Here is a 25,181-nt window from a genome sequence, read left to right as displayed (position 1 = left end):
GTTGCAGCTGTCTATACACAGAGACCACCTGTTTCATTATTTCTAGTCTTACCATTAGTCTCTTGCATTGATCAGTATCACCTTCAAATGTTTTTACTGCAGCCTTGCCTTGGAGTTCTGCAGCAGCTGAAGGATGTGAGACACTCCCGAGCCAGCTGCCAGAACTTCACGCTTCAGAGCAGCTCTGGGAGCTGGATTTCAGTGCCCACTGGAGAGACTAAATGCAGATTGGAACAATCTCGGCTGCATGGAAAATGCTGCTGCAAAAGACATGTCCCCACTCACTGAGATGGCTGTTCTATCACTTTCCAGGAGCAACTCAAATGCTTTTGGGAATGACTAGAGCCTTTCCTGAAGTACTGCTTTTTGGTTGTTTGTTTTTTAAGCCAGATAGACAAATGATATGCAAGTGAAATTTTTACTAATTAACAAAAAAGCATATATGGACTCTGCCCTCTCCCTCTTTAAGAAAATACAGTCACTTCATCTCCTTCCTTATGTACATCATTTTAACAGATAACTTTCCCTCTCATAGTTACATTTCACTCCTGATATTGCAAAAAACCTATTTTTAAGAGAAAAAAATAAAGAAGCTACCCAATACCTCTTTTCTCAAAAGAAAACGCTGCTCTCTAGTGGAAGATGACAGTATGATCTAATTCCATTAGAATGAATGTTAAAATTTTCATTTTATCAGTCACAAGAAAATTTGATTTATTTTCACAAGCACTGAAATACAAAAGTAGCACGGCTTTTTTGTTTTCTGTGAGTCTTTTGGATTGGCCTGTGAGATTTTAGTATTTGTTCTCCAAGATAAACTTGCTATGCATTTATATCAGTACCATAATCACATCCAAATAACCTGCAAGTATTGGTGCATTAAAATATTAACATATCTTTTAATTTAGTCCCTTTTAGTTTTTCTGTTCTTAAACAATATAATAATAACCCAATTTTTTTAACATATTGAATTACCAAAAGACTTTCCTAGGTCTGAATACAAAGCTTAGCCAACTACTTTGAAGACAGATTAGTTACCTGCACAGAATAATTTAGGCAAATATGCAAATACGATGAAAATCTGTATCCTGCTTGCTATGGGTTTCTAAGAACATTCCTGTCTACAGGCACAGTGATACAAAGCTGAGGAATTCCTGCTGCAGCGATTCCTTCAACTTCTACTGAAACAGTGACAAATGCTCAGACATCAAGAAGTATTTGTCCTGAAACAGCCAAATTTTTCCTATCTGTACGTAATTTATAAAACAGAGCATTCATATGCTTTCCTTTCCTTTTTTTCTTTAAGCATAGAAAAGCAAAAAAGGGAACAGCTCTCTATACTAAATTTCTTCAAGTTATGGACCAAAGCAGCACAGTTCTGGATTTACTTCCAACTTTCCATAGTCATGACAGAAAACCTATTTAGCACATGCAGCTGTTTTCTTCTCTCTCTGCAGATAAGAGACTTGTGTGAAGTAGTTTCCTGATAAACACACCAAAAAAGTACTCATTTAATAAGAAGTTTAGATTTGTTTTAAAACAGATTAAAAAAATGAAGATGAAAAAGCAGGATATGGATATTCAAAACCAAATTTATTTCTTGAAAATTTACAATTAACTAATTTCAATTAGTATATTAATTGGAAAATAGAGGAAAATGTGAAAAATAGTATTTATTTTTAAAAAATTAAATGCAAACTAAAGCTAAAAATTTTATAAAAATGCAAATTTTAATATTCCAAAGTTCCATTTCTTGACTGTTAAAACTGATGCTTAAAAAATCTGCTAATGAGTAAAATCCAACAGCTAATTGGTTCACTGACTGTACAATCAAATGAGCTCAAACAATAATTACTAATTCAGAGTGCTCTTGTAAACAATCTAATTTTGGTTGAAACACTCATGAGGCTCAGAGCATGCTCTAAGGACAAGACATAGTGACTCTAAGCAAGATAGGTTTTACATTACTTATTCATTTATGCTGTAAATACCTGAGATTTAAGCTTAATAATTCTCTACTATCTTACTAACTATGCAAATAAAAGAAATTAAGGTTAGCCCATCCATAAATAAATTATGCAGAAATATAATACACCCATAAATAAACACAAAGTTCACACATTCTTTACCTCTGCCTCTTTTTATTTTTGTATTTAAGACAATGATAAAAGACGTAATTTTAGTCTTAATTTTAAAACGTGTGAGTGAACCCAGCATTTAAATAGCTCACTGTTCTTTATTTACAAAAACCCAAAACCAAACCAAACAACTCCCCCCAAACAAACCAACAAAACCCAAAAACAAACAAATAAAAAACCCAACCAACCAAAAAAAGGAAAAAGATGTGATTATTTGTTCCAATACAAACTCCACCCATTTAGACCTTGAAAAGAATCTTTATTCACAAAAATGTCAAGCACTATCAGTAAAATTTCCCATGATAAAACAAAGTACTTAACCACAGGAAAGGTTTATGGACTTTGTCTCCATGAAGCCCCTACCCATGTTAAATTTACATCTTGACAAAGAAATAGACAAATAAGTAAGTGGCAATCTCACTGAGATCACAAAGAAAACTTTAATTTATTTTGAAATTTCTATTACTAAAACAGAGATAGTGAAATATATTAACTTTCAGAGCAGATAATAAACGCACTGCATTCTCCATCTCCCTGCCAAAATCTAGGCAAATGTAGATCTTAGCATCACACCAAAAATACAAAATAATTTGAGAGTAGCTGTGTTGAATTTCATATGAGATCTTGTCTGCATGGAGGATGAATTAAAAACCAGACACAGTGGCACCTTAAGACTTACACCAATAGATCTACAGTCTCTGAATGTAGCCTTACACTTCTGGTGGACATAAAGACAAACTGCAGCACAAATGGGTTCATTTTCAAATGCTAGAATACTCAGCAGCCTGCTTTCTCTTCATGAGGGCACAATTTCAGCTTCTTTCTCTACTTCATTTCTCTCCAACCTTGACCCATGTCACGAGCACACTGAGTATCCAAACACGGCTAAGAAAACACTAAGATACTTTCCCTCCATAGCACCACAATAAATTTAAACATACTACACTGAAATGATTTGAGATCTATATTCATTTTGATAACTGCTTTAGTGGACTAAAGCTAAAAATACTTCCAAATTATTTAATGGCAATGCATAAAAACAGCATCCCTTCAATTTCTACTTTATATAATAAAATCAAAGTAGGTTGCTCAGATGATCCTGCTCAATCAGGAAACCTTCAAAAACTAGGACTGCTGTAAGTTACTGTTCCAGCAGTTAAGATAGTTGCTGTCATATGAAAAGCTAGCTATAATTTACAATATTCTTACAACAGTCTTCTCAGAATTCAGAGGCATCCGCAATATACAGCTTCTTGTAGATATGGTCCCAAAACAGAATCCTGGGGAGGAAAATAATTTACTGGATAATAACTCAGGATAAAGAAAATCCCATTAAAATTACAAAAAGCAAAGAGAAATATTTCAAACACTTTGAACAGTGCTCCCCAACTCACAATGAATTAATCACAGACTTAGTTCCAGCTTTCTGAAGTTCCTCTTCTTAAAAGTTGTAGACTGACCTGTGCAGCTCCTGCTGAAAGGACATTTCCAAAAGCACTCTGGGCAAGCTCACAGAACTCTCTTGCAATTTTCTTTTTGTTTTTTAATAAAATCTGAATACACATTAGATAAATACTGAGTTAATAACAGCTTGGACCCCCTAAGGGGAACAGAAAAAGCTAACACTATCACATGAAAAAGAAAATGTTATGAGGTGAAAACCACTTTAACTTTGTTTCCACTCTCTGGTGCACTCTGTCCTTACAGGGTCTGTACTAACCACAGGTGGTGAACAATTGGGTGATTCTTTTGATATAATTTCACTTACCCATTCACGTCTATTGAGACACACAGAATTGATAATACACTTTGCTTAATTTAAATGATGTTTGCTTACTATTTCTTGGTTTGCTATCTTGTTTTATGTCCAAGTGCTATGTAACAATGGGAATATGAAATTCATTATGATCAAATATCAGAGGCCGCCTGGGAGGGGCTGATTCTTTGTCCGCTCTGTGTAACAGTTTAAAGAGACCTGTTCCAATATTCATTGGAATGCCCATGATGATGCACTCAGAAACACCTAGGAAAAAACCAAACAAACACAGTGAACATTTGAAGAGTAAGGATTTACAAAACTACTTTCACTTGCCCATTCTGTTCTGTGTTGCCTACAAAACTTTGAACTTCACATGTAGAGGACCAAAGCCTCTTCATTAGACAAAGTTAAATGTTATGGTCATCAGACCAGTATGTTACTTAAAAAGTGTTAAATTCTACAGGAAAAACTCAACGTAATGAAAGCCCTTCAGAAGGTTTGTTTTTAGAGAAGACATGTCCCATGCAGTGCTCATAGTAGAAGATGCAAGGCAAACTTACTTCATGTTCATTCTCTGACTCAGTGCTAAGGCTTCAGTCAAACCTGGCAGGGTTCCCTTGAAACCTCCCCAAGACCCCAGTGAGAAAGGCACTGAATTACTGGAGCTGTAACGCTCCTGGCATTTTCACCACTCAAAAAGTGCTTGTTTTGAAGTGAAAGATTGAGTCTGTCCCAATGATTTTTGATGGCTATAACATTTCCACTGCAATGTGCTGACACATTTATATTCCAGATCCACCAATGTGCACGACTTTTCCAAAGAATGTTCCCCACTCAAAGCAAGGTCTCAGATACCAGTGTTTCTCTCTCAGCACACTGTTATGATCTAAATTACATTTCTGCACATTCTCAGGAGCGTAACTAGATTGTCCTTCACATAAACATTTAAGAAGATAACAAAAAATATCTGTACGTTTGAATGCATAAAGGATGAAATAAATTTGCTTAAAATTCTAACTTGATTCACAATTTGAATGTATACGAATGAAGATTCAGAAAATACTGTGCACAAAGCACTGTTTGAAACTGTCTACACTAAGACTACCTAGATATACACATAAGTATATCTAGTTAACTAGTTAACTTTTGCAGAAGACATGCATATTTCTATATTTCATTAGTACCCAGAAACTCCTAATTCCAGCTCCAGGAGGGTAGGCATTGCATAAACAGATCTTGAAAAGAGTGAAACCTGCTTTACTTCTTTTCTCCATTTAACCTATTAGACAGATTTTTCAACAATTCAGTCCCAAAAAAGATGTAGCTTAAAGGAGAAGAATATCTGAAAAGAAGGGGGGCAAAGGCATTACAAGAACCCCAAAATTATTTCAATCCCAAATATTAGAGCACATGGCAAAAATACAAAATAAAGAGACAAATGGAATGCCAGAACTCATTTACTGGGTTTTCTGTTTGCTGTAGGTATGTGGGCATGCATACACTTGTGCATATGTAGCCATGTATTTTCAAAATCTACCTGATTCTTTCATGAACTCACTAAGATGATTCAGTGGCTGCTAATATACTTAAATTTAATACTCAGGAACAGATACATTTAAGAAGAAATTTCTGACAAGTATCTTGTCTGCTGTTAATGACGTGAATACTAATAAACAAGACTCCTCATTAAAAAACAAAGACCCACAATTTTCATCTATTTAGATTAGAAATAAATGAAGATGTGAAGAACTTCGCCTTTCTGCTTATTCCTAGATACAAGTGCTAAATGACCTAAGCAATCGAGTAAGAGTATAAGCTTCAGCTAGGCTGAGATGTACCTGTCTTCCTACTTCTTAGCAGGCATGAAAATGAAACCTAAATAGTGAGTGACGTACTAGATTTATTCAACAGTTCTACGTGTTGAAGATAAAGAAACTTTCCCAACTGAAAGACCAGAACTATTGATAGTGGGACACATTTCCTAGTATTTCACTGAGATCTAGGGTGAGAAGTAAAACCAAATTACTCAAAGTCTACTTTAAGAAACATCCAACAAATATCCAGCTGATTTCAAGATCTCAGTCTGAGATGAGACGTAGAGAAACACAACAATTTTCTAGGACTTCTAGAATTAGCCTCAAGCCTGAGCTTAGCCTGAAGTTTTTGACATACCAGCTGAACAGGAAGGTTAGCAAAGACAAAACTCCAATGCTTTGAAGAGGTTTTACAGATGTTGGGTAAGGACCACAAACTGTAACAGACTTTGCAATACCTACCACAAACAGAATCCTTCTGTCCAAAGTAGGCAGCATCAAAGAGATGGTCTGCAGTCTTTTCAAAAGAAGCCAGCATCAACACACTTTCCTTCATTTTTGCCAGTCCAAACCTGGTAATGCCCAGAACTTCACCCTTGATTGATGAAAAAACCCAAAGCGTAAACCTGAGTATATAAATAAATATACTATCTACAATACAGTATTGTCATAATACATTGATTCACAGTTGAACATCTGGAAGGTTAATAGTTTGGTAGTAATTAATACTTACATAAAACAAAAGTCATACTTCATATACAATATAAGCTGCTATAAATGGTTAATAGCTCTTGAATAGATCTTGAGTATTGAAAAAATTGAAAGAAACGTGGCCATTAGAAAAAACACCCGCAATTATAAACTGGCTGCTGAGCTACAAACTTCAGCAGGGTCTGAGAGTCTATTATCTACAGATAAATCTGACCTCAGCTGCCAGGAGACTATAGAAGATGCTAAATTTTCAATTTTTCACTCTCCAGAAAAAAAGGTAATTAGGTTTTTAAACTAACTTGACTTGTTTATGCCTGTATTTCTTAGAAATATTCTGATTATATCAGATTGCACATAGAAGCCCAAGTCAGAAGTACAGGCAAAAGAATGAATGGTAGGAGCCCACCAGGTTTAAAACATGGCACTCTGATGCCCTTTTCTACTGCTGTGCTGCAGCTTCGCAGGGTCACAGCCCTGGGGTCTGCTGCTGCTCAGTACACAAAGCTCTGCAGTTTTGGAACTAATCAGAACTCCATCCATTTCACCCAAATTAAACCCTTGCACTCTGGCAGTCAAATTGCAAAATCTTACTTCACTAAGTGTAGTAACTCAACACTAAAAACAATATTGGACATGAAAGAAAGAAAATCAATCAGTAAAGAGCAGATGATTTTGTACTAACACGTTGTGTAAGACTGTTCATATCAGCTGATTCTATATGTAATGTCTGTATCCTTTGCCTCTCACATATGGTGCAGCTGTTACAAACCACTCCCCATGGGGATTTCTGCACAGCAAGCCTTAAACTGCATGCATGGCTACACAAACAGTTATTTTTCACACCACAGTTTTTAGGATTCCTATTTTCAATATGAAATTATCATTCCCTAATCATTATATAAATTTGTTTTTAGTCAAAATAGATCCACCCTCCCCCAAAGAACCAGAGTAACTAAGCATTTTGTGAAAAATACAAATTCCAGTATTAGGTCAGTACAACTTGGAATTCTTTAAGCCCAGAATGAATTTCCATCTCCTGAGCTCACCTACCCTTCTCAAACACTATAGAAATAATTTGTATAAACAGGCCAGTGTAACATTTAGAAAAACCATAGTACACACCTTGTAAGTCATTAGATCAGACAACAACATAACATGTCTCCTGTCAATACTCATGCCATGGTTCACCATCGTGTATTGAATCTCATTGATAATGGTTGTCCGAGCAGCTTCAATTCCCAGAGTTTTCTCTACCTACGTGAGAGATTGTAACAGGATTGTTGCATGTTACACGAATGATGAACCAAGTGCTTGGAGCAAGTATACTCCTGGAATAAATACCATCTGATAGCATATTGATATTTCATTTCTATGACTACCCTTTTAAATATCTCCATTTGAAAAATATTTATAGAAACAGTTTCTCTGAGATGAACAGCACTGTCAGTGAATTATTCTCTTGTGTTAATGCATTCTGATAAGTATTAGTGGAATCAGGCTTTATTCCATATCAACTACTGCATCTGAGCACAAACAAGCACTTGTAATAAAGATGCTATGGGAAAAACCCCACAGCACCCATTTAGACGTTACCTCATAAGTGTTGTTAGAGGATGTTTTTGTTCCTTTCACTCCATGAGTAGCCATAACAGCTCGTAGATTATCACCTTCAACCAGAAGCTTGTATTTTTCCTTTCCACTTTGTTCATCAACATGAATGACAGCTCGGGAAACCTCTGGTATGCCTTGCACTACAACCTTCACAAAACAAGAAACCCCCAGTAACTTCATGTTCAGTAACACAGTATAAAAGGGCAACACCAGCATTCAAACCTATTGAGAAGATCTAGTATGTGGAGTAAAGGCTCACTCAAAACACATATGAGTAACACTTCTTGCTCTTAAATACACTAGTGCAAAACTGACACTGACACTGTACTATATACCTTGCTCACTAGCTACACTTCATATTTTATGTCAGACATTCCCACACTCTGGTTTGTGTGTCTGAATGGTGGCAGACCCATGCAAATAAAAGGGCAAGCTGCTAACAATAAAGGTTCCCTTATCTCTGTTTTTAAAATCCAGACTAGACAGTCTCCTCACAGAAAAGCTAAAAAAAATGCCAGATACTGTCGTGTGGTTCAATTCTAGATGCAGCTGAAAGCAGATGTAACAATTTCATACAACTGCTGCACTTGGAATGCTTCAATAAATGTTGTAAGGGAAATATCAGAGCTTCCATTTTATTTACAAATACTAGTAAAGGATGGCTTAGTTTCAACAGCAAGGCAGTGCCATCACAATCTAAGAGTTACTGAAACAGCCTATCGTCACTGTCAGTACTGATAAGAATTATTTCATCTTGCCACCATGAAAAAAATTATTACTACTGATTACCTCCCACAAAAGTATCAGACAGCCTAGGCTTTTACCTTTGGTAGTTCTTCCTTGAGGGACTGCAATACATAATACATGGAACTCTTGCTATTTTCACGAGGGGTCACACACACAACTGCTTCTCCATGGACAGCAACATCCCCAGGCTTCACTCTGAGTTTAGAGACGCAAATCGAGTAGCGCACAGTCTCAGCATTCACCTGTGCCAAAAGGCAACCAGCAAATATCGGGGTTATCGCAGCACATATCAACATGCTCAAATAAATGGAGCAATCTTTCACAGATGATAAAAAGGAAAAATGTAAGAAAAAAACCCCAAATATTATCTTCTAAATCAATCTTACAAATTGCATGAAATCGTATCCTGTGCTGAGGGTACCAGCCTGTACATTAACCAATGCACAGAAATGGCATCCCTGTGTTTAGCAAAACACAAATGTATGTTCTCTCATTTCCAAATAAAGAGGGAATTACACGCTCAAAGGAAAAAAAGGGACCCTTCCAGATCTAATATAGCCACACAATTTGCTTTCTTTTTTTTAGCTTCCCCTGGTGTGATTACTGACGCAGGATTAAGAGACACTTTGTAATGTATCCGATATATAATCTGTGTAAGAACTGAACAACTCACCTCTAATCTCAGTAGTCTAATGCGCTCTAAAGACAGCTTCACTAGAATGAAACAGTCATCTGGAAGAAACACTTCCTCAATATATTCAGAAATCTTTAAGAGACAAGGACAAAACAATTAGCATGCATAAATGGCTAAAATGCCCCACTGCAACTGGCTAATGCATACATTTAAAGTGATAGCAATAATACAATTTTCTTACCTCTCCTAACAAAGTCTTCTCAATTCTTCCTTTAACCAGACGGGCAAAATCAGGATCATCATCTTTGTCCAACTGAGCTGTTATAATAGGGGTGCTACAAGAATAAACACACACAAAACCCAGCTAGGAAATTGTTCAGCTAGAGTACAGATGGCAACTGGAATTACAGCCTGCCTTATGGAATTTATCTCTTATCTAGAGCAGTATTTAGTAAGATAAATACAGTTGAGAAAGCTGAAAATCTCTTTAAGAAAAAATACTGTTCAGGTACTTCAGGCTGGTAAAAACAAGACAAGACACAAGTACTAGTGACTGTTTTCATGGTAAATGATATTCTAGTATTATTTAAGCATGGCTTCACGCATACCTAGAAATAGGTATGCTTCAAGTACTGCTAAGCACCAGAGCACTTCACAATAGGTGAGAGGTCTAAGGAAATATTATACTTAAGAAATAATCCTTTTCATTTATTTGATTTTCTCTCTGGGCTTAAGTATCACAGTTGGGCAGACATCAGATTTTTGTTGTTTGAGTATTTGCATTGAATGTTGTCCAGTATATTGCTGAGGACAGGGAAATACTATCATGTATTGCAAATTTACCCATCAGGTTTCACTTGTGCAAAGGGAAAAAAAAAACCAACAGATCAAAACAATATTTGTACCTAATAGCCTTTGAAGCATTAATGATTTCTTTGATTCTTGGCACACCCAAAGTAATGTTCATTGAAGCAACACCAGCAAAATGGAACGTCTTCAGAGTCATCTGTGTGCCAGGCTCACCAATGCTCTGTGCACAAAGAGCTCCTACTGCAGAACCAGGTTCCATCTGTGCCCTGATAAAAAAAATATAGAAAGAGATATGCAACTGAATAAGGTATAAGATCCTAAGCAAACAACAACAGAAACTATTCTGGTAGATATATGAGAAGTTTGTTATTATTTTAGTAAAAAAATCAAGAGAGGTTGAAAGGTCACCAATACTTTAAGACTGATCTCATGCAAAGCAAGAAAATGCCCTGTTATATAAGTATTCCACAGATGCAATATAACTCCCATTACAGGTTACAAAATGCTTGTCCTCTTCATCCTAAGCATCAAGCACTAGGTCCAGGATTCTCCCTTCAGGAAAATCCCATATGCTAACATTTATTTATTACAGTAAAAATGATAATTCACATCTAAAAATACTTAAGACAAACATAAACAAGTAGTCCTAATAAGGGAAAGCAAAAAACTGGTAATTGCTTTAAAACAGGAACTTAACATAGACATGAATTTTCTAGAAGAATAAAACATTAGGAAACAATTGATGCAGGTAGGCCACAAAGGAGAGATCAGCCATGGCTGCATGTGAATGTCCAAATCTGAGAAGTCTAAGTAAACAAATCTCAATGGATAAAGAGATTAGAACATCCACACCAGCATTATGTCAGTAGAAACCAAGAATAACAAAAAAAAGGATCCTATGAGTGCATAATAGATAAAAGAACATTTTAGAACAAAGTATGATATAACTCCTCAGACTGTGTAGGTCAAGAATAGCTATCAAGATTAATATGAATTTGAAACTCATCTATTTAGACTTTGTTCTGCATGGACTCATTGAAGGTTTTCAAAAACCTCCTGCAAGAGGGGGAGGAAGGAAACATGTCTGGCAGTGGGTGTAAGAATGTGAAGACTTTAAACAATATCCTCCCTTACTCTGAATCCTGTCACTTTTGGCTTTTACCAGAATATGCTGTCAAAACACAGCCTGTGGATATAAGTAATGAGTAGCTAAATGCTAGAACTGAGCTTGTTGGTATCATTACTATTACTTTAGAAGGAAGGTGCTTAAACACAAGCAGGTAGCTTTGCATACTCAAGAAATATAAAATGAAACATAAGGCATTTTTTTGCAATGTAAAAGGATATCAAAGTTTATTAATGAAAGGATCTGATTTTGACTCAAGATAAATGTAAAAATCCCACCTGTTAGACCTCTAGAACTTTTGTGCAAGACTCTGCTTTAACAAGCCCGCCTGTAGACAGTAGTACTTTTTTTTTTTTTGCATCCTACCTTTGTCTTGCAATGTTTTTGCCATTGGAGCCAATTGTTTCTAATTATTTGTACTGCATTCACAACAGAACCAACATTCATACAGTAAAAACAGCAAAATATACCCAGACATTACCAACAAAACAGCAGCACTGAGAACACAGCAGGGTAATCACTCACCTCATGTATTTGTCTCTACAAGTCTCTAGAAACTTCTCTAGTTGTGTTGGAGTAATCCTATCCAACTGATACAAAACTCTTGGCTGAAAAGAGAATGGAATAGTTGGAAAAGCAACAACTTATGAAGATTGAAAAGAACTACATCATTACCCCATTGAAACTATTTACCTCTGTTGTGCCATTGTCATTAATTCCATACTTGTCCCTAGTTTTTTTTATCTTCTCAGAAACACCTTTGATGAATTTTTTAATTTCCTGAAATCACATTAAAACCACAGTAAGCAAACACATGGTCTCCATACTGAAGTCTTGAACAATAAGTTACTTACTTTAAGCTCCAAATATTTACAATAAATTATTAATGCACAATATGAGGAGAGGAACATTAAAATTTAGACAAACACATACATTAGTGTTTAGCAAACCAGATCCACTTTGGTGTAGCCACAAATCAGTAGCAGTACATGAAGACTATGGTCCATGCTGAATAAAAGCATCCTTCCTCAGCACACACTGACAGGTGAAGACACCTGCCTTGGGTTGACCCTTCCTTCCTATCCACCACTTAGTGAAAGTGATTTAAAAACTAAAAAAAATCCAACTCAAAAATCTTATTTTTAACAATACTGAAAAAATACATTCTCACTCATTCCTCAGTATTCAGAATAGTCAAAATAGAAAGACTGTGGCAAGAGAAGAAGTATATCTGCTGGACAGATTTTAGAAGTGCACTTTATTTGTGAGAAAAAACCTCCAAACTACTATAGGTCAGTCTTTACCTAATATGATTCAAGTAACTTCTCTAAGCTGTAGAGAAGTCTCACAGATAATTGCATTTAACAGGTCATAGTACATACACCTTTCACTCTCTTACCAGGCTTACCCAAAAGATCCAATAGTCTTTACTGGAACATAAACTGAAACAAGTGTTAGAAAAATATCCAACATTTATTCTATAAAAGATCATTTGGTCTTTACACATTGGACATATACATGTACACTAGAAGTCATGAAATATGAGATCTGTGATTAAACTCTTCCACAAACGTGGACGCGGTGCAAGTCATTACCATAACACAAGGTTATCAAAACCAAAATATAAACAAGAAGCAAGAGGAAATCCTTCCCATCTATTTCAACCATGATTTAGGAAAGCCTCCACAGAGAAACAAATACTTCCATTTTTTAGATTCCTTTTAAACCCTCTCTACCCCATTAGTCCTACCTAACAAACAGAGTGATGGTTACACAGCACCACCTCTTCTGCACTAGGTATCGGATTCTTTGCAACCACCACAGTCAGCTGAGCACTGACAATTACTTGCAAAATTGAGTAAGTATCTGAAGGACTGCCTTTTTTTTTTTATTTTTCCACAGTTGAGTTCATAGCTATTACATTCTAACAGAACTCTCACTCTCAAAATACCAACATTCTTACTGGCATTCAAGGTAATTCCAGAGAGTACGTTATTTTCTGCGTGTATCAGAACCAAGCTCAAAAGGAAGAGCAGACAACAGAAGTGCTGCTGGAATAGATGCTTCAAAGTTGCTTTCCCACTTGGATGACAGGATGCATTCTTATGTTTTTGCCCTTTTTCTGCCCTGCAGTAAGTAGCATTATTCACAAATAATATATTTGGACATTTGCAAAATATTTGCAAAAAACTGATAATGTGATTTATTTCCCAAAGTAAATGTTTAGGCAATAAATGGAATTAGAGAAGTTAATCTTTTTCCTAGAAGTGCATAAAAAAGGAATGTTGCAGGACTTGCAGAAGACTTTCTCTTTGACAGTGCCCAAGTTCCAAAGTACGTTAAAAAAATCCAAACAACTCCAACATAATAACTCAATTACTACATATAATTCTGAATAAGGTACTCAAATTATATATTATTTCCATACATCAGAGTCAGAAAAGGTGGAAGATAAATCTTTGAAAACTTATTTTTCATTATCAAATTTTTATTCGTGCAGAAGACCTAAAAGAGGAAATTAGTTATTCTTCTCAGCCTTCAGGTATCTGTTGGCATTTTATCCAAACTATGGATTAATTTTTGCTACAAATGGAATGAAACTGTAGCTCACTCTTTGCTGAGCCTCTCTCTCTCTCTCTGGATTTATAGTCTTTAGTGCAACACTGTATTTTATGAGCACAGCTATGTAACTTCCAGAGTGGACTCAAAAAAACATTGATTTTTTCCACAACTTCTAAATCCACGAAGTCTTAGTCTGGACCAGATTAACAAAAAGGCACCGAACTGCCTCAGTAAGATGTGGCTCAACACAGGCCTTGCCAGCTCCTCCTTGCTGTTTAGCCAAAAGTGCAGTTCAGGGTGCAGACCACACTCTCCCAGGGTTTGCATCAGGTGTCCCAGCAGCCAGGTTACTGGGGTCATCTACACACCAGAAGCAGTGCTCACATTGAAATCCTTGCAGTAAAGCAGCCACTGGAATGCACAGTGGCACAGACAATGCCACGAGATTCAGCCAAAACCCGCTCCAGTTCAGGCAGACCCAGTAGGTCAACTCTGCATATAGCAGCACTGACTGGCTGTGTGCTGAGCTTCTTCTGTGCTTGTACCACACTCCCAGCACTCCAATTCCATCATCTCAAAAAAAAGCACAGAAAAATGACTGACTTTTTTTTTAATTGTGAGGGGGTTTAGAGATTTCCCTAATTCCAATCAGAAGAACAAAAAGTTTCCCTTCACCTGTACCTTAATATACTCAAATATGTTAAAACATTAACATGATGAACCATGCCAGCAAACAGTCTATTTTCTCATCAGGTGAATTCCCTCCAGCAAGGGCAGAGTGCAGTAAGAAAGAATGCTGCCTGTTTGGATGAGGCTATTCAGACACATTGTGTTTTGGACTGGAGTGGATAAGCCCATTACAGGAACCTCTAGCTAGAATCACAGCACTTAGAAGCATCTCTGTTCTGGGATGGAAAAGTGGAGGAAGGGAAAGGAAAACACCAGAAAAACATGCTCATATCCCTAGAGACTGAAAGAATGATTTTTAGAAGGAAGTGTCAAGTACTGACAGAAAGCTTCCTCAAATTCCTTGAATTTAGCAATGGCCATTAATTAACGTGTCACAGTTTTCACATTGAGAAAGTTAAATAATTGCAATGAACACCTATGTCATAATTTAACAAGCAGTAATATATATATGCTAATCAATTTAGCACTACACACATTTTTAGCTAAAAAGCACTAACATTAATAAATGCTCACACAGTGCACGCACATGCTACGATTACCTCATTATATTTTTCATAACCTGTCTCAGTTAATGTCTTCAAGGATGAACAGAAAAGAAAGGAAAGAAGAAAATGTAACTATCTAAAACTTAAAAACTCTTAGGCTAATTATCACTAAGGTGATGTAGCCATATCTGTGCTTCTGAAATTATTAACAATTATTTAAACTTTCATAATATTATTTAAAACATACATACTTCAAATAACAGCTTTATCCCCAAACTCTGATATTAAATTTTTCCTTCAGACTTCAAGTTAGGATTTACAGCATATTTCAAATATAGATGTAACTATTTTTTCAATTTGACTCTATCAATGGAAGTGCAATTCAGGTTTACCTTGTGCTCTGAAACACTCTGATCTATTAAAAAGTAATCCTTCAAACACAGATCATGAAATAAATCTTGTAGTCATCACTGCCAGTTATCAGAAGGTTCATCAAGGTAACAGCTTTATATGGATGTAAGGTTAATTCTACAGTTTTGATCAGTGATTCTCAAGGAAATCTTGAGAGTGGCTGCTCTCATAAATATTAAAATTGCCCAGTGCTCTTTCAAACAAATTGAATTTTACAATTCAAAGTGCAAGCAGTCATGTGAATCTTCACTCCCCCTTAAAAGCCATGTAAGTAGTCTCCAGACAGGTTAAAGTCCTGTCCTTAAATCACAAGGGAAGGTTAATCACAGTGTGATAAGGAAGTGAGATAATTACCTGCAGAAAACTGTCTTGACAGCAAAGAAATTCATTCTTCTTCATGATGGACTCAGATGTTAACACCAATTCATTTTTGCTAAGTGCCGGTTCATTTTGGCATGGATAGACAGCCTTCAAAGGAAAAAACATGACTTATCCACAGACAGCACATGCACAAAAACTCCATTGCAAAGACACAGAACACAGATATGTTGAACTGAATAACAGCATTCTTTATTTCTGGTTGTGTCTTTTTGTAGTTTGTTTAATGGGGGTTTTTTTGGTTGGTTTTGGTTTACTATACTATGTATTAGACTACTGTGAAGAGAAGGGCCACATCCACTCCTACTTATTTCTGCAAATCTGAAGCTATACACCCAGACATTTCTAGTTCTACCCATTTTTACACTCATATTACAGAAACCTACAGTTACTTCAGCAAAAGGCTTTTTTCTGGGGGAAGGGGGTCACCAACCAACCAACCACAAATCCAAACCTGAACAATACAAGTCTTCAAACATGACAATATTATTGAACGACCACCAGCCAAGCTCAACTCAAGTAATATCCATGTCTTGATTTAATAGAGAATTAAACTACCCAAGTAAGCCAGTAGTAATTTATCTAGTGATTTGGATATTAGGCCATAAAACTATGTTCAAGTACAGAAAGAAATTTTACTTTTCACAGCTTATACATGGTTTGGTCTCTGTACACAAATTGCTCTGTTCCACTGGAAAAAATACCTATTACTCTTAGTATACACATGCTGAAAGACTGACCAGGATAATTCAAAATGGCAGTTTGAAAGTAAATACTTCCAGTAAAACAATTTTCCCCATTATTTACTACTTTCTTCTCCATGCTTAACAGTATTTTCACACTTTCAATAAGATTTCAGCAATCCTTACCCTGATATTGTCTAGAACTCTCTTGAATTCCAGTGGTTCATCCTTCCCTTCCATTGCTGCAGGATCCAAGCCATCTCCTCCATAAATAAACTGTATAATGTCACCAGTAGAACTTCTGACTGTTAAATCATACTGTGAGCAAAGATCTTCAAGGGATTTTACCAGACGTCTCTGAAGGGGAAAAAAAAGTACAAGGAAAGTAAAACGGATCTTTTAAAAAATAGCTGTTGATTTGCAATACAAGAAGTAAAGAAACCAGACTCTGGAAATAAATCTGACACAGTGATGAAGAGGCATGAAAACCTACTTAAAATCATACATTACCCTCAGGCTTTACTGTACATTCCACAGAACGTAAAAGTCAACAAAATTTCATGCAACAACACAATACTCCACATTTAGAATTCCATCGCATAGAAGACCTAATGCTAAGCTGCAAAAATCTACTGTAGTTCAAGGGATTTATTTGGGTGGGTTTTTTTTGACATAACACTCATATTCTCCCAAGCAGATTTATTTCTCATGGCATACAATACGTTTTGTATATGAAAGCAGAACCACTCAACGATTGTTTTCACTGAGAAAAAACAAAGAAGTCACCTGCTAAAGCCTTTTTTCTATCTGCGTTATCTGCTTCTCCTACATTAACTCCTTATACCGGGAAATCCCTTAACCACCATATTCCTTTGCATTCCCAAAAAGAAAGCATGTTATGAAACATTTTCAATTAAAAACATTTTTTACTGGAAAGATGGACTTCATTGAAAATTGAAAGCAAATTTTATCACTTAAACTAGATTATAAATTGATATGGTTTTTTTACTGGTGAGAAAAAAGGTAAGATAAAATAAACATTAAGATTTGTTTTTTAATTTTACAGTCCAAGTGCTACAATTCATTTATACAGGAAGAAAGTTAAAGAGGAAAAGTATTTTGTAGGTTGCCTATTATATTTATATATATATCCGTAAATACTTGCACATGTGCCAAGACTATTCCATTAGTTTTGGAGACAAATGGTCTAATTAGTCACCCACCCCAAATTTTTTTCTGTCTTTTGCAGCTACTTGTGTATCTTGGAATGTGTTCCCAGCCCCAAATTATCTTGGCTTTTCTACTGTCTGTTACACTGGGAAGAGTGTTATAACTTAAATGTTGGAACTACTTAAATGTTGGAACAGAAATCTTAAGACTGCACATAACAGCAAGAAGCTTTGTTGGAGGGACATTTATTTACAGCCAAAGACACTGAAATCTTACAGAACCACTCTAAGCCTATATGGCCAAGGTCCCTCTTACCTAGAGAGAACAGACACTGAAAGGGAGCTTTAGCTGCATTTCTGTCATCACTCATATCAGGTTTAGGAACACAATACACAGAAAGTGGTCCTCAATAATTGCACAGATCGAGGACTTTTATCCATATTCAGAAGTAAACAGCTTAGTTGTTGCTGTACCATTGGCTGAGGTCTCATTTACAAACCCCACACCTCCTGGAGAACAGACCAAACCATGTATTTCACAGTATAAATTACTCTGTTACACTGAAAACACACAACATTTGTACTTCTCCCTGAATCATCACCTAGATATACACATGAGGAATAGCCACATCTCTGAAGACTGATAAAACCCTCACTCTGCTGATAGTTACCTGCATATACCCAGTTTCAGCTGTTTTTACAGCTGTATCAACCAGACCTTCTCGACCAGCCATTGTGTGGAAAAAAAATTCAGTGGGAGTCAACCCAGAATAGAAGCTGTTCGCAACAAAGCCTTTTGCTGCAGGGAGCTGCAGGGAAGAGTGGGAAAAACACAGTTAAAATGCAATGTATGTTCTGTAGGTTACAGAAGGACATGGTGCATGTCATTGAAATTCTTTCTGAAAGTTAGCCAATACCCCCACCAACCACCAACACAGGACAATGACCTCAGCTCTGCTTAGCTCTCAAGTTCCATATTTGTATTTTAGATCTGAATAAAGGTTTCAGAAAACCTTTCCTAGTTCTTCCAAACTAGCTTACCAGAGTATCTCCTTCCTCCTTTTCACATTTCCAGCTATTCCTTCCCAACACTACACCAACACTTCCATTAAACTTGCAAAAACTGAAACTGCAATTAACAATGCTCATTTTGCTATAGTAGTGCTAAGGTATTTGCTGAAGACTAAGGAAGCTAAGAAAAATACAACTGGAGATATGTATGCAATATAATTTTTTTGGAATGGTTTGCCCTCACCCCTGAGGAAAGTTCTTGCCAATGAAATTTACGCAGGCATCCCTTCAAGTCAAAAATCACTTTTTGTTTCTACTTAACAACAGGTAATGCTTTCTAAATCAGAAAAAAAGCTAGAGCTACATTTTATCTTCCCATCTAAACCATTGTTTCTTTTTCTACTTATTCAGTATGTTAGAGAACTCAGAAGTTGAAATTTGGACATTTAGTCACATATGCAAGTGTCATAGCTACCATTTGACATTTAGCTAACACACAAACTAGACCATGGGCTCATACCTAGAACCTCTGCTAGTGTTCATTAGATTTCAAACAGCACTTTAAAAGAAATTAATCTTGAATTATATTAACAGTTGCCTGAGAGTCATTATTGCTGCACGTAGGACCAAAACATGAAACACTGAGTAACCCATGGTACCTATCCTGGTGGAAAATGAAAAAAACCTGAATTATTTGTCTGGCATGTCTCACTTGTTTATAAAGACACCAACACACACTCAGCAGTTTTCCTGAAAAGTACTAGTGCAGTCAAACATAACACCAGTGAGAAACATTAACAAATTATTTTTAGGACTCTCAAGAGAGCCAAAAATGTATCATCACCTCACTGTAATTTTACTAAATTAGAAAGGTCAAAGGAAGGCTTAGATGTAAAAAGTCAAGCTAACTAGACATCCTACAGCAATTCTGAACACTGTTGTTAACTCCCAAATCACACAAAAATTTCTACATTGACCATATATGATCCTTTTCCTTCAGCATATCATGACAACACGTTTTATCACGCGTTCTCCTCAAAATGGCTTAAGGAAACTTGTTTCACTTTCCTTCAAAGTCTGTTGTAAACATCCAGAAATACCTTAGAATGCTTCTCAAAGTGAGGCAAGGACCTGTTCTCAAACCCGTCAGGAACACGGGACCCACTGATAGCCTGCTGCCCTACACAAGCAATCATCTGGGATATGTTAATGAAGGAGCCTGAAAAGACAGAAAGGAAAAGAAAGCCCTTCACTCACAAATGAGCGATATACTGCTTCCCTGCTAAGCTCTTTTCACTTCCATGAAGGTGAATTATTTAGCCTCATAACTGGTCATCAAAACAGAACTGCAAGAGTTAGAGAAGATTTTTTGTTACTCATCCTGTTCATTTCAGCATTTATGCAAAGGCTGGCACTTAAGTCTACGATACAGCCAACAATTTTTCATTTTCTTTTTCTTTGGGTCATAGACATTCATGCCATTATTCAGCTCCTGTCCTTATATTATCCTGGGCTGTATTGTGGATTGTGTTTTACACAGCCCATGATCCTAACCTACATATTTCGCTTCACAATTTCTTCTTTAGATTAGACATCAGGAAGAAACTCTTTATTACAAGGGTGGTGAGGCACTGGAACAGGTTGCTCAGAGAAGCTGTGGATGCCCCATCCCGGTCTGGTAGAAGGAGTCTCAAGCCATGGCAGGGGGGTTGGAACTAGACGATCTTTAAAGTCCCTTCCAAATAATTCCATGATTTTACAAAATGTTAGTTCCAATTCTGAATGTATCATTTACTGTTGACTTTTCTATGTGATATAAATACTTGAAGTAGAAACACAACTGAAAACTTTTTACAGATTAAGTCCTAAAAACATCTGCAGTTCCAATAAGATGTGTTGCAACTTGCACTAAAAATCCAGACAAGAATATCAGAACATCAGCTTGATTTTAACTAACTATACCCAACCCGTACTTACTGAGCCATTTAAAACAGCTATGACATGAACTTGCACAACTGACAGTATAAAACAAACTATAAAGATGCAGCAAGGAAGTTTCACATAAGTGAAGGAGTGAGCAATCTGCATGCCAAGCTCAGCTGTCCCTACCTTTAGAACCACAGAGAGCCATGATCAGGGGACTGTTGCTCTTGTCCAGTTCTCTTAGACAGGCACTGCCAGCATGATCTCTGATAACAGACAGTTCTTTAAGGATTAAGGCCTGAAATACAGTATTTCAGAGGTTCAGAATTTGCTAAAAAGCACTTACACAAACAGAACTCTATCAGTCCCAGCAACACCTTCAGTAGTAAAAGGAATTCAAACTACAGTAAAGACCAAAAAAAACCCACTTGTTGCTTCAGGTAAAACAATTTTAAATTTCAGCTTGCCTAACTTCCAGTTTGCTGAAGAAAATGTCTTTGTTGGGATAAGATAGGGTATCCAAGAACATGACAATCTCTTATCAGCATCAAAAACATCAGCTAAATTGAGCATTGCACTAAGCTCTAAGTCACACTGTGCTGCATAGAAAACAACCATGAAAATCTTGATCAATGTAATCAACTCCATTCCAATTACCTGTGTAATTTTATTCTCTTGTATCACCCCAATACACCCTGGAGGATTTCAGTTGTTCTGTGTTTAGCTAACATTTTTAGACGCTTACAAACATCTTAAGTCTGTACAGATTAAGCTCAAGTTACATGTCTAGGGACTGCATTTGCTTGTATTTTTAGGTTTCAGAAGACAATTGTAGTTTTGCAATGTACAAGAATATACTTGCGAAGCCTCTACTCCAAATGGATAGTGAATTTAATTAAAAATTTTACCTCTAGTGTCTCTTCTGCAGTACAACCAGGCTGCTGCTGTAGCTTGCCAGTGTTCAGAGCTTCAATATACTCATCACATTTCTTATAGCCAGCATTCAGGAGCTCATACTTAGCTTTTAGCAGGCCCTGCCCAGGGGTTACATCACCAATTCCAATTGAAAAGCCACGATTAGCTATAATTAAAAAGAAAAGAAATTTTGATAGCTCTGTCTCATATAGAGAAAACAAATTAAGCCCAGGAAATAATATTGGGAGCTTTAAATTTTGCCTCCCATCATGTGACCATCACAAGCACTTCATAACCACAATAAGTTGCTTCACTGTCTCCCAGCTTCAAAACAAGCTTATTTTTTTAAAAGTACAGCAGGTCATATTTGAAGCAAAAATCTTGCTTGCTTCTCTGTTTCTGCACTCAAGTACTATTTTACAAGGAAATGTACTTACAAAGATAGACTGGAGCAAGTCTGGCCAGACGTGACATGGCATCTGCAGCTTCCACCTGGCCCCAGTCTCTCAGCAAGATGTAGAAGATGTTGTTCTTGGATCCTGACCCCAGTGTTCCTTTGTCCATACTGCCACTCATTAACTCGCTGTTTTGAATTGTGACATCTAGAAATAAAAAGGCAAAAAGAATTCACCAGTTTTCTAAAACATTCACAACCCACTAGTAATCACTTACTGAGAGAATTTTTAAATAAAAGCTCTGTCCATGCTCATATTTTCAATGTGAATTTAGGTATCATCTTCTTGAACCACAAGTCACTGCTGTAATCCTTATTACATCAAATCAAGACATAATCCAGGTTCTCTTGAGAGTTTTGAGAATTTGCACTGAACTTTCTGAAGGAATTACTATGTCTGCAGAAATGTATTTTTTTCAGAGAACTGAATACAGCCAACAACAAAATCTAAAAATTTTTGACATCATGTGCTCCTGTTAAACTAAGAAAATGGACTCTCTCCCCATATTTTCAAAAATTAGCAGACTGTGAAATAAAGATGACATCTTATGTTCACAGGAATGTGAACAGGATTGCTTTGTGGCCTTTTGTCCTACAATATTTAGAGGCTGAAAAAATTGTTCCACCATGTTTACAACCAACTTCATAGCACAGAGTGTTCCTTTCATCTACAGAAATCACTCAGTCACCTGTAGCAAGGCCTTGAGTGCTAACTGGGATATTCTTTCTTGAGGCAACACTGCATGACAGAACCAGTGTAAATCAATGGTTCCTCAACTTACACTTGTGACCAGCAAGGAACCAGCCTAAGTCTGCCTGCTCAAGTTCCTTTCCAACAGTCACCACACGAATATTAAATTAATTCTAAGAAAAGTCTTGCTCATATCCTACAGCCTTTTCAACCATGGTGCTTTGCATTCCATCTGCCGTCCCTAACTGGAAGAAGATGGATGGTTTGATACCCTAGGGATTCATCTTCCCTGCACATTCTAACTCGTTACAGGGTTTGACTTCTAATCCCTGCATTAGTACCCCCCATCAAGAGACTACATTTCTCCATTTGCCCTCTTAACAATTACTTCCTAAGCTTGGCTTTCCTCTCTCTCACCTTCAAACAGTACGTTAGCATCGTGACAAACTGAGCATCATACAAAAGACATTTTAATTTGAGAAAAAAAAACTTCAGCTCTCAAGAAAAACTGCAAGATTTTATTTTTCATTTCAAGAACACTTATGCAAAGTACTGCTTCAATGCCTACAGTGAGCTCAGTAATTTCTATGATTTCTTTGAAGACTTCCAAAACATGGCTTTACAAATGTCACTCACAAGAATCATTGTAACACAGGTCCTCCCCTTTGCCACAATACTGTTTGCCCTTTGTTCGTAGGTTGGCTTTTACAGGACACTCATCACTGGGTTTGAGAATGAGGCTGAAAACCTGTTTTCCTGTCCAGAGTGTTACAGGCTGGGAGAAACAGGAGAAATATAAAGATTACAAGTTTATGCTACAACTACAGAAAAAGAGCAAGCAAAAATTTAATTGTAAAATTGCTTTATATACAGAATATGTCTACAGAGAATCATACTTGTAGAAATGCATAGTAGCACTCCTTTGAAAAACGTCCTCTTTCATAGATTTAAATCCCCGGGTGCTGAATGGTTATCCTTTACAACAGGGTATGTGCATGCACTCAGAAGTGTGCACTACTGCTCCCTCTTACTGTCATGTTCCTCTTTCTGACTAGAAAAGGCAAAAAATCTCAAAGATGCTGCTGTCATTTCATTTCTCAAACAGGTTGCAACATTCATAATTACTTCTTTATAAAGTATCTTTAATTTAAATCTTTAGGAATTTAAAGATTCATGTAACATCACCATGGGTCAAGAACACACAATAGAAAAAGTCTTAGTAACGTGAAAAAAGTAGTTTGACACACCTTCAGAATTGCTGGGGGTGGAAGACGAACTTTGATCTTTTCATCCTTGCCAACCAGGATAGAAGCAATAATTTGACAGGCTTTGGCTCGATCAAAAAAGGTATCTTTCAATGTAAGAAGATAAGCACCTGGAATGAAAAAAGTATTATGACAGACTACATTTAGATTCCGTTTAAAAGCCATTGCATATTCAGCAATTCAGCATCAATTATTTCATTCCAATACTAAGCAGCTACTTACTACGCAAAACAACAATAGTTTAGACAGCTTTAGTTGTAAATTCTTTCCAGAATTCTGTTTTAATTGCTTCACACTAAATGTCTGAAAATTAGGAACAGTCTACTTCTATAACCTACTCTCTTGCTCTAGATTCTATTTCCCAAGTGAAATAAGGCCTTGGCATTTATTTTTTCACACTTTCGTCCTTATGTTCATTGAATATTTCCCAAAGAATTAAAGACATTGAAGGTACATATTGTAGGTTAAAGCTAATAGTTATTGAGTGAAATCAACTCCTCCACCATAATCATAAGAAGTTTACATTGTCTACTGAAGGCAAACAAAGATCTCAAACGTTCATTTGCAGAAAAACACAGCAAAATACACTCAAAGGTAGTAATAACTACAGCTACAAAGGAGGACAGCATCAGCAATTACTCTGAGGGCATCATTATACTTCAGGAAAACAAGGGCCTTATTTAATAATGTCACTTTAACTTGTGGCAGGATAAAGTTTTTAATTAAGATAGAGAAATTCTGAAAAAGGGAAGTGATTCTGAAGGAACAGCTGTTAGATCACACAGCTTTGAAATAAGCTCATACAGACCTGTAAGGAAATCTTGAATAGCAGCAATAAGAGGCTCTCCATTTCTTGGTGTTACCAAGTTTGCTTTAGTCTGCATGACACAAAAAGATACTATGCATTTGAAGACAATGATATTCCCTTGGCTATTCAAAATGGAACCTACCATTTAAGACATTTATTTTATGGTGAAATGGTCAAAGCTTATTCTAAATTGAACTACAGCTTTCTTCACAAAGATGGAAAAAATAAGCGAGACGTTTCAGTCCACTTCCATCCATACACATCTACTGATAGCTAAGGAACAGTCTGAGAAAAGGTACTGGAAATTACATACTCTGTTTCTAAAGCAGAAGTGGCAAACAACTTGATGTGTTTTGGTAGGACAGGCAGGGGAAGACAAGCTAGCT

General features: G+C 36.5%; 1 protein-coding gene across 3 annotated transcripts in view; it reads right to left on the bottom strand.

Annotated features, from left to right (window-relative positions):
- Window positions 1–2,376: 2,376 nt before the first annotated feature.
- Window positions 2,377–25,181, bottom strand: part of POLR3A (RNA polymerase III subunit A) — a 32,254-nt gene continuing 9,449 nt past the window's right edge. Inside the window, exons 12-33 of one of the 3 annotated variants that reach the window (XM_068197368.1) lie at window positions 24,796–24,865; window positions 23,970–24,097; window positions 23,359–23,497; window positions 22,015–22,179; window positions 21,571–21,743; window positions 20,849–20,960; window positions 19,840–19,958; window positions 18,400–18,537; window positions 16,746–16,916; window positions 15,853–15,966; window positions 15,142–15,177; window positions 12,044–12,130; window positions 11,876–11,958; window positions 10,320–10,490; window positions 9,656–9,749; window positions 9,454–9,546; window positions 8,858–9,022; window positions 8,016–8,180; window positions 7,545–7,676; window positions 6,174–6,306; window positions 3,976–4,161; window positions 2,377–3,418 (exon numbers count right to left, since the gene is read on the bottom strand). In XM_068197368.1, the coding sequence (XP_068053469.1) occupies window positions 4,013–4,161; window positions 6,174–6,306; window positions 7,545–7,676; window positions 8,016–8,180; window positions 8,858–9,022; window positions 9,454–9,546; window positions 9,656–9,749; window positions 10,320–10,490; window positions 11,876–11,958; window positions 12,044–12,130; window positions 15,142–15,177; window positions 15,853–15,966; window positions 16,746–16,916; window positions 18,400–18,537; window positions 19,840–19,958; window positions 20,849–20,960; window positions 21,571–21,743; window positions 22,015–22,179; window positions 23,359–23,497; window positions 23,970–24,097; window positions 24,796–24,865 (2,637 nt within the window). In that variant the 3' untranslated portion in view covers window positions 2,377–3,418; window positions 3,976–4,012. Of the gene's footprint in view, window positions 4,162–6,173; window positions 6,307–7,544; window positions 7,677–8,015; window positions 8,181–8,857; window positions 9,023–9,453; window positions 9,547–9,655; window positions 9,750–10,319; window positions 10,491–11,875; window positions 11,959–12,043; window positions 12,131–15,141; window positions 15,178–15,852; window positions 15,967–16,745; window positions 16,917–18,399; window positions 18,538–19,839; window positions 19,959–20,848; window positions 20,961–21,570; window positions 21,744–22,014; window positions 22,180–23,358; window positions 23,498–23,969; window positions 24,098–24,795; window positions 24,866–25,181 lie in introns of all 3 variants that reach the window. The other 2 variants (XM_068197367.1, XM_068197369.1) reach the window with 2 other exon arrangements.

This window comes from Anomalospiza imberbis, chromosome 8 (assembly GCF_031753505.1).
Source record: "Anomalospiza imberbis isolate Cuckoo-Finch-1a 21T00152 chromosome 8, ASM3175350v1, whole genome shotgun sequence".
NCBI lineage: Eukaryota > Metazoa > Chordata > Aves > Passeriformes > Viduidae > Anomalospiza > Anomalospiza imberbis.
This window is presented reverse-complemented; position numbering and strand designations above follow the sequence as displayed.